Below are 10557 nucleotides of genomic sequence, written 5' to 3'. Positions count from 1 at the left end.
ATCAAATTTCGAATCGTACTCACATCGTGATTCATTTGTACACCCCTCCAGCTCTTGCCTTTCAGTCCGCCTTTATCCTTACATCCTCTCTTGGAAATTAAACGGAATACCAAACAATACATCTAGCGAAGTGCACATCGAGTTGAGAGCAATGAAACATCCAGTGAAAATGATATGATTTAAATACCGTGAATCTCTGAACGGTTCTATACATACATTATCAATTCAATATATACATTATATTCCATGTCAAAATGCAGAAATACTCAATAATTCACAGTGTTAGGTATTAAAAATTACCAGTGCCGATTTAGAAAACACCTCACGAGACATCATTTGAGCCTCTCTTGAGCGACACCCCGTGAAAAATATAATTTCACCATCTTTACTGACGCTCTCCGCTTTTTCTCTTTTTTTCTCCAACCCCAAAAATTTCCCCCAGATTTTTTTTGCTGCGCACCAATCCTCTGAAAACGAATGGGTGACAAGTAAGGCGGCAATGTTGGCGGGATATACAAATGGAATTCATAATCAAATTGTAATGTGAGTGACAATTTTTCTTTTTCATCTTTTTCCCCAACTCTCTCTCACGTGTATCCACGCCTAGGATTGCACAAAGAGATTTTCACGAGGAGAAAATCTATTTCCCATACGGCGTCATCCGGCACGCAAATTCTATTTCGCAGCGTAGTTTCAGTGACAGTGGCAGTTGGAAAAGAAACATAAATTCTCAATTTTCACCTGAAACTTTTTTACCCAAGCAACAAACTTTGCCATATTAATCTGTTTGTATATAGTTTTAATGTCTCCACGCTTTTGCAGTTGCGTTTATATTTAATTTTCTATATTCTTCTTCGCCCTTCTGCATACATGCTAATGGATATTTTCACTGGAACTTTGCGCAAATTTACATAAAGTCTCATAGTCATAAGAACTCAAAGTATTCTAAATTTTATCATTCCCTTAGGATTTACGTGTGACTATCTTTAGTCATGACACCAAAATTATCTGACTTCACGTGCAAAACATCCTCTATTTTACATATGCGTATTCAAAGGACACTATAATAAAAAATATAAATTTCCCACAAATCTGAACTATATAAGCTTGCGGACAGCACGGAGAAATTTAGGGCAAGTCCTTCAAAATTTAAATGCCACCCACGCATCAGGAAACCCAATGACCTCTTCTTCAGTGTTCTGTTGGTGCACAAGGAGGTAAATCCGCCCACGTTCTTTCCGTATAATATTAGTTAAGAGCAACTTTTGCCTGCAAATTGAATCACTAGACGATGGAACTTCATGGGTGTTTCGTGTCCTACTCTTTGTCCTAGCCCAATACAGAAAAGAACTGACAGTGAATCCCAGAGTCAAAACTTTGCTCGTCTACCTGGCGTGACAAATTGAAATATCGCTTTGAAGAGGAGACACACAATTCACAAATTTTTCCTTTTCTCCATAGCAATATGACTAATGCTTCAGCCAATTATGTGACACTCTATAGCAATAAAAAATAGAACAAAGACGTGATAAGAGAGTGAGATTCATTGACCAGCCCCAAAATAGACCATTCAGATACTATTTTAAGTGCAAATTCCTTAGATTTATCACATGCCGAGAGGCTATACACACATCCGTTTTCTGATAGTCTCTTTTCTGAAGAACAAAAATTCCTTTCACGTGAAACTCTGTGCATTTGGGACGAAATAATAAAAAAAAATCATTAGAAACTGCATAAAAATGGGGGAAGAGACTCAAAACAGCAGTTGGATTGAACTCAATTTAGTGTTTTACCTCTTTTTGTAGATTATCTTAAATCAAATTATTATTGAATTGAAACAACAACGGAATTTGAGTGCCAAAATTTACCATTCTACTCAAGAATTACGTAATTTCGACTTCATGTTAGAGAAAGTTAGGCTAAAGCATGTGTTCTGAAAGTGTATTATTCGAAATAAAATTCAATATTAAATATTATGTAAATTGCTCAATTCGATGAACCCATCAATAACATGAAACGACCGTTACCTGATCGCAAAGAAGTTGCTAACATGTTGCGTGAAGAATGCTTGGTCGTCCAAAATATCACACACACTCGTACATTCATGGCTAAAGACGGGAGGCAAATGCAAGATCATCCGAAATATTAAACAGCCAGTAAAAAAACTTTTTCTCTGGTAAACACGCCATTGGGCAGGAGGTATATAAGAAAAATCTTGTGACCGTGGACGCGATTAATGTGTCATTTATAGATCGCTGCTGTAGGTAAAAAAGTCACCGAAGAATTTAAATTTATATGCTGGCTCCAAGGCGGGCCATCCCTCTTCACGGTTTTTATTACTCTCATCTGCTCGGTGAGATTCAGCGGTCTGCTCGTAATTAGCATAATTGAACTATTGATACATATATTAATATTCATCGTTTGGCGCTACAAGCAAAAATAGGAATATAAATTCAACTTGTTGATTTGAAGATGATCCCAAGACTACGCGGTTAGAGGCCAAAAATCAAAATTTCTCATTGAAATCGTAATCTTTGTCTTCAGTTGACATCGCATTGAAGGTCGAACGTCGGCTATGAGAACAGAACCAGAAGTTAATCGATTATGTATTGATCTTCTCACAGCAGAAACCAGAAGTCGATAATAGGAGTGGAAATATGTATGTACTTTTCAGTGAAACCCGACAATTGCCGGCATTGAGTTGAAAATGAAGGGGTCAAGCGACTATTAATTAAACATTCAGACAAAACATCTTGTTAATTACTCTCCTGTCTCACCGATGTATTGAATTTTATTGTCCATCATCGTCGTTTGACGAGGGAGAAGAGACACAAAGCATGAGGCGAACGTGAAACGGTAGTCTGTGAGGTCTCCATAAAGATGAGTGTGAAGGTAAAAAAGGAACTCAATAAACGCATTAAGAGATTTGGGTGAAGGTATGTGTTTAAATTTTGTTCAGAATTTAGAGAAAAAGGCATAATCTTGGGCGCGATAATCTTCCATACACGCTGGAGGAAGAGAGAGGCAGACCATCTTGCACAAATTAGATGGCTTGAGTCTACTCGCGGTGTTAGGAAATGAATTTTGGTAAAAGAGATACAAGTAGTTAATTAATAAATTTCAAGTTCATTAGCGCAGTGCTGCGAACAAGACCGCGGCAAGAGATATGACGCACAGTGATCATCTGTCTTTTCTTCTATCTCGACGATCCGACCAGTGAAAGAGATGGAATTCAGCATGTTCAGCATTTATTTTTTACATACACTTTATTTTTTATTTGCTTCTATAATATAAGGAAAAGGTATAAAAAGATAATTTATAGTTCATTAAAAGACAAAGTACCTAATATTAAAAAAAAAGTTTATAAGCTCCGTTATAAGATGCAATAGAGGAGCATTTATGCAGATTTAGATGTTCTCACAGATTCTTACGCTAACCCATCGAATATCTTAGTCTGTATGGCAATTCTGGCAACCGAATCAGAGTGGGATCTTAGAGAAAATCCGTCATACCGGAATATTCAGAATTACTGGAAGATTGGTCGGCCATCGAATGTATCCTGATCAATTTTGATGCTGCTTTGAGTTCCAATTTCAGCGCCTAACTTATTAGGTGGGCTCACAGATCCTTCGAATTTAGTCAATCCTTCAGCAGCAGCATTGCTGCCAAATTGATTCGATTGACTCTTAGCCTGAGTTAGGGAACCACCTGTTCCACCTAGTGCACCAAGTCCGGCGGATCCACTCTGTGCTCCGGAGAATGAGTTAGCACCAAGAGTGCCAGAACTGGCTGAAGAGGAACTTGCAACGCTTCCAGCTCCACTTAGGTTAAAGCTGGAAGATTGGCTTGAAGATTTGGAACCCTTCTTCCCTCCAGGGCCTTCGAAACTTTCACTGACTGCACCACTAATCGATCCAGCTAAGCCACCGTTCGGCCCCAGATGCTGAGATTGGCTCTGACCAGCACTTCTAGATCCCGCCTTATCTGCCTCTTGATAAGAAACAGAGTCTACTTGAGAGATACTTGATGAAGTTCCACCAGCCAAACTTGTGAGAGTCGCAGAAGATCCACCAGTTGCCTTACTCTGCTTGCGATCCCCTTCAACTACTTGAGTTGTCCCGAAATTGCTTTGGGTCAAGGCCGAGTTCCCTAGACTGTCAAAGTTTGCAGACTGACTTTGACCGCTGCTTTGTTGACCCGATCCATGAGGTGTTTGATAACTTTGATGATCAGTGTTAGCTGCACTCAATTGCCCAGTTGATCCACCTAGGTTAGATGCTTGGCTAGATCCCGAACTTTTGTCCAAAGTTCCAAATTCGTCCACTGTGTGAAATGTCATTGTGTTGGCGCCACTTTGCTGCTGGCTTCCGAATGGTTTGTTTGGTCTAATTTGAAAGTTTCCCTGTTCATCAATGTACACTTCGCCACCAGAGTTACTTTCAGGTAGTTGATTATTTTGCCCACCGGGAGGTTGAGGTTTCAGAACTTGGCTCTGTGATCCGCCATTAGTTTCGGACAAAGATAGCCCAGGACGCTGATTAGGACCTGGTCTTTGACATAAACCTCCTCCACATGAGCTAGCTTGAGATCCTCCGTTAGATTCCGATAGAATTACGCGATCATTAGACCCTGGACGTTGAGCAGGTCCACCAAATGGATAGTCCTGGAATTCGTCATTTGATTGTGATAGAGGCAAACCAATGTTAGATCCTGGTTGTTGAGGGTAAAATTGCTGATGAGAGCTTCCAAAAGAGTCACTTTGCGTTAAGCTGTTGGCAAAACTTGGTCCTGGTGGAAGATGTTGTTGAATAGGACCAAAACCACCTCCAAATTCTTGTTGGAAATTTCCTTCGCCATATGCTGTTGGATAATATTCTCTGTGGTGATGATGCGCCCTGGGATGATGGAATTGGCGTTCTTCCTTTACATTTCCAAATAAACCAAGAGCTCCTCCAATTCCTGAAATCAGTCCCCCAAGATCGAATCTGCCCTGAACTTCTGCGCTAGATTCTACGCCCCTTCTCTTTCGTTCGAATCCTTGGAAATCCGCTCTTACATCAAATTCACCGTCATTTCCAGCTCCATTGAAATCATTACTTCGTCTTTCAGGAATTAGAGAAGTAGGATTGGGCGTTGCAGGTAATGCACCACTCGAAGGCGGTTCTACAGTAATACCTGAACCTTCACTCAAGGTTGGAAATGCAGCAGGTCCTGAGGGCTGAAGTCCACCAAGTGAAGGCGGAACAGTAGTTTGCATGTTGCTTAGACTGAGCACTAAAGAACTCAAACTTGATCCTTGGTTATCTCTAATATTGCTGCCTAGTGGCTGTTGTCCTGGGTTAGGAAACAGTGACGCAATAGTGGATTCTAAATAATCTGGAATTTTTGAAGGTGGCTGACTGGAACTAGAGGGCAACTGACCAGAAATTCCCGAACTAGATAAGACAGAGTCAAGATTAGATCCTGTATTAGACGAAGATCCACCCGTGGTGAGTCCAGAGCTAGGAAAAACTGATGGTCCCAGATTTGACCCTATATTAGTTGAAGATCCACCCGTTGTGGGTCTAGAGCTTGGAAAAACATTTGGTCCTTGATTATCCGGAAGTCCAGAACTAGGAAACACGGGATCAAGGCCTGATCCTGTGTTAGTCGAAGATCCACCCGTTGAAGGTCTGGAACTAGGAAAGACGTTTGATCCTTGATTGCCAGGAAGTCCAGAACTAGGAAACACTGGACCAAGATTTGATCCTACAGTAGACGAAGATCCACCCGTATTGAGTCCAGAACTAGGAAACACTGGACCAAGATTTGATCCTATAGTAGACGGAGTTCCACCGGATGGCCTGGAGCTAGGAAAAACATTTGATCCTTGATTACCAGGAAGGCCAGAACTTGGAAACACGGGCTCAGGGCCTGACCCTGTATTAGTCGAAGATCCAGTAGTAGGAGGTTTAGGTGTCAGCGGTCCAAGGCTAGGAAAGGTGCTTGGTCCAGGAAGTCCTCCAGTACTACCGCCTCCCTGTGGTCCTGGTGCTGGAGATCCAGGTGGTTTGGCAAAGCCTGGATAGCCTGGGCGATTGTGATGATACGGAGGTCGAGGATAGGGTCCTGGATGTTCATGAGATTCGAAGGATTCATCAGATTCAAAAGATTCTTCTGAACTGCCGAAGGGATAGTGTCCATGTGGCGGATGACGGTGATGCCCATGATGGTGGTGGCCAAAATCGTGATGTTCGTGGCTATGATAGCCTGGTTTGTGATAATCATGACCAGGAGGTCCGTGACCGCGGTTATCATGGTCATGCCCATGAAAATCATGGTGATCATGGGGCCGATGCCCATACTTATGATGACCATGATAATCGTGATGGTCTTCATGAGAATCGTAATGTCCATGAAAACCATGGTGGCCGGGATGTCCATGAAGATCATATTCTTCATGTGAATCATAATGTCCAGGAAAATCATCTTCGTAAGAGCCGTGATGTCCATGAAAATCATGGTGATCTTCGTGAGAATCATGTCCGTGGAAATCGTGATGATCTTCGTGTGAATGTCCATGAAAATCGTGATGATCTTCGTGAGGATCATGTCCATGGAAATCGTGGTGACCTTTGTGAGGATCATGTCCATCAAAATCGTGATGATCTTTGTGAGATTCATGATGTCCATGGAAATCGTGATGATCTTTTTTCGGATCATGGTGTCCATGATCATCATGATGTTCCTGCTTCTGTTTCTGATCGAATTCTACACTGGTATGAAGTTCTGATGGACCTTTCTCATATCCATGCTTATGTTGCTCACCAGAAATATCATGAAAACCTTTTCCAGACACAGGTCCAAAAGGCAATGGTCCATCAATGATCGCCGTTCCGCCAATCAGCAGTCCACCGAGAAGTGCAGGTCTTTTGTTATTCTTAGCAAGACCATCAAATCCTGTCTGAGATGTTGCTCCAGAAGTTCCGGCAAATGCGCCTGTAGATCCATCAGACGAAGATGCCTGTGACTGTGCCTTGGATTCGAATGATGTAAGTTTAATAAGTCCAAAATTAGTTTTATCAGTCCCGGACACACTTTGAGAACTCGATACAGGATTAAGGCCAGTTGCAAAGGATCCGGCCTGTGCAGTTGGCTGAGTGTCTAGTTGGCGACTAAGTGTAATTGGCGGGGTTTTATCTTTTGAAACGGATGTGGCCACACCTATTTCGCCCAGATTGAGTTCAGGGCTAGTAGATTGACTGTTGGACACAGTGTTTGAAATACTTAGGCCGCCAAGATTCATGGAGTTCGTCAGCGAACTCGTGCTCATTTGACTTTGAACACCACCAGTTGCCGTTTGAGATTGACTGCTTGCTGCTGTGGTGGAAATATCGAGCAAACTGCCAACGTTTAGCCCTTTAGTAGTACTGTCACCGCTAGCACTTGAAAATGATCCAGCAAAGAAGGGTCGTTGAGCTGAAATAATAAATAGGAAAGTTTTGTAGTTACTGATGGAATTTGGAACTGTTGTGAGGATTATGTCTTTATTGTTTGTTATCAATTAAATTAGAAATATTAACGCAAAACTTTTTTTTGTATATTCATCCTTGACGACATTCACTTTAAAACAGTTAAGCAAATGCCTTTGAGTGGAGTAGAAAACACGCAGAACGAGAAATGTGGGCTAATGATATCATCCATTTTTCCAGATTTTATGTTATTTCGGGCATTTCTTAAAGACCGCGCTCTCTTGACGGAAATCTACCCAATTTTTCTTATTGTTTCTCCTGCCGTAAATTAGCATCTGACTAATTGAATCACCCATGACTTTGAGAAACGAAATTTCTACCTTTCGGTTATTGAGTTCACGCGTCGTCGCACCTGATGTGAATGTAACGTGTCGAGCTCAATTACTCAGTCATTGATAAGACGGTGGTCTTAGTTCTCCCATTTCGTCTTTGCCTATTAACATATTTTTTGTACATACATGTATGTGGTCAAAATGTTTTCCATAACTCTTCATGATTTGCCCGTGAGACCCACAGAATGGTACATCATTTGGAGAGTCTCTCTGCTCTTAGGGGTTTTCAAGTTCAAAATAATTACCAAACAAGTCCACATATGCCGCGATGGTATTCTATTTATTTTTCTATTTAAATAAATCGTCAGAATGATTTTTTTCTCACCTCTTACACGCGGAAACCGGTTGCAGAACAATGTGAGATGAGAGAAAAAACAGATGAAATATTTGTTGAAGCTTCATTTGAAGGCTTTATCATAAAAAAAAGTATAGTGCAAATCAACTTAACAAAGCTCACAGATTGTGGCACATCTTATTAAATGACGCTCTTCTTCTTTTATTTAGACTTGCAGAAATTCAAGATTACTTTGCATTTTCCTTTTTAGAGTTTATCCTCAAGCTTTCTCAACCTTGAATGGTCATATTGAACTGGTTGTTAGCACATACGCTAAGATTGAACTCATTTACTTGCACACGAGATAATTTCACATGCTCTGTCTAAGCAAATTTACATGAAATTTTCTATATTGCGCCCAACAACCCCACAAAATGCCATTACATCATGAGCGGTATTTACAGAAGCACATCACTTCACCTCACACACATCACAAAGCTCATTGTTCGTAAGTCTCTTTCCAGAAAAAATATATGGTAAGAAAGAGGAATTTTTCATTATACGGGCATTCCTCATGGAAGAGAATGAAATATTCCAAGAAAAATCCAATAAGTATACTCACCAGAAGAAATACAAAATATTTCTGCTAAACTCCAAATGAGAACGATATATTTGAGCATTTTCACGGTTTTTCCCCAAAGCGCACTCTTGTGAAATAGAATTTCGTTCGTCGGTGAGAAAAAAAAATCAAACAAATAATTGTTGGATAAAAACTTCACACACTCAACTTTAATTAAATTTCTATCTCAAAACGAAGTTTTTCTTTGATATGCACAGACGGAAAAGCAGAGAATATATAAGAGCCACTTTTCCGATGCAGAGAGAGCACACGTTTTCGTGCTCTGTCTGTTGGATGCTATATCGACTGCGATTCGAAAATCATTGGATAAAATGTTGAGAGGGAACTTCTTTGCTAAATCGTGTTTTTTTTATCTCTCACAGCAACACAAAAACGCGCGCGGGTGATCCAAAAGCTCCCCTGCATACTGTTTATATGACAAAGTTGTACTGAGAGGCAAACAAGAGACTCGCGCGCATTGAGTTTCCCACTTGGGGGCCACACTGTAGTGATTAATGAAGAATCGGGGAATACCTGAGTCCACATACTCACATTGGATGTCTTCCTTGGAGTCTCCATACGCGTTTCCAGTCATAATTAACATAATTCGCCAGCAGAGTCGTTGGAAAGAGTCAGCAGAACCAGTCGCAACTCTTGCTCTTCACTCAGCATTGAGAACTGTGATTCTATAGTGAGTGACATTGAGTATCATGAAAACCCAAAATCTACTCGACCGTGAGCGCACTAATACGCATATTTGATGATAATGAGGGTAGTTGTGCCATGATTAGACCGTTCCACATCAATCAGTGCATGAATTGGCGTGATTCATTCGCCAAATATCGCTCTTTAGTACATTGTGGACAAATATTTTATCTTTTCGCAGAAAAAGTTTGTTTTTTTTGGGCTTTTTTCTTTCTTCACAATGTACAACTTGCTTGCTGGACAATCTTTTTTATGCGCTCACGCGCAAAGATATCGGGAATACCGGAATTCGTAATGATTGAGACAAGGGAAAAACCAGAGATATACAATGAACCTCTCAGTCTTAAACATCACAAATTGCACTGTCGCCAAAAACATTTTTTTCCCAACCTTAACTACATACTGGTTTAAATCAGTATCAGGGAATTTTAAGGGGTATTTCCCGAAAATACGGTTAATGGTCGGTTTTACTGGCTCTGCATGTTCTACACAGTTGTAGACCGGTTAATGCTCCTTCCGAAATGTCATGACATTTAGAAATCTGTTCACGGATAGTGCCATCATAAGTGGCTAAGTAATGAAGTGTATTAAACGCATAAAAACATGATTAGTCAAACTTGGAAACTCTAACCATAAAAAAGTGATGCTTGCCAGGAATATACAGCATGTAATTTGATTAAAGACAATATTTGTGAAGCAATTGAAGTCGCATATTCCCTGTAAATTTAGTGTCTAAGATCCAATATCTTCAATCATAAAACTTCTGTGATGCGGAAAAATATCGAAACACTTGCAATTTCCAGCGAGAATAGCTGCAAATTTGTAATGTCAGTGCTTAAAAATATAGGAATCCATTTGCAAATTCAATCGCACAAGATATATCTCAATTAATAAATCTTCAGACTCCCCGACACAATTTCAGCCACCTCACTCCAGAGCCAGGAGCACGAGATGTGAAAGCCGAGGAGCGAGAGCTCGCCAGCATAGCGTCTGAGCATGTGTGGAGGTGTGCCAAAAATGGTACAGCATAAAAACCATCAATTCACATGCCCCCAACAAATGGTAGTAAAGTTGTATGGTGTGGAATAAAATTAAATAAACATAAAAATATTACAG

At 40.5% G+C, this 10557-nt stretch overlaps 1 protein-coding gene across 1 annotated transcript in view; it reads right to left on the bottom strand.

The window, feature by feature from the left end:
• Nucleotides 1-3291: 3291 nt before the first annotated feature.
• The window catches only part of LOC132256922 (hornerin-like), a 59602-nt gene continuing 52336 nt past the window's right edge, over nt 3292-10557 (bottom strand). The window contains exon 4 of the mRNA XM_059753531.1: nt 3292-7458. Coding sequence (XP_059609514.1) covers nt 3527-7458 — 3932 coding nt within the window. The 3' untranslated portion in view covers nt 3292-3526. The remainder of the gene's footprint in view (nt 7459-10557) is intronic.

The sequence above is a fragment of the Phlebotomus argentipes genome, unplaced genomic scaffold, assembly GCF_947086385.1.
Source record: "Phlebotomus argentipes unplaced genomic scaffold, Phlebotomus argentipes genome assembly contig_33, whole genome shotgun sequence".
NCBI classification, from domain to species: Eukaryota; Metazoa; Arthropoda; class Insecta; order Diptera; family Psychodidae; genus Phlebotomus; species Phlebotomus argentipes.
This window is presented reverse-complemented; position numbering and strand designations above follow the sequence as displayed.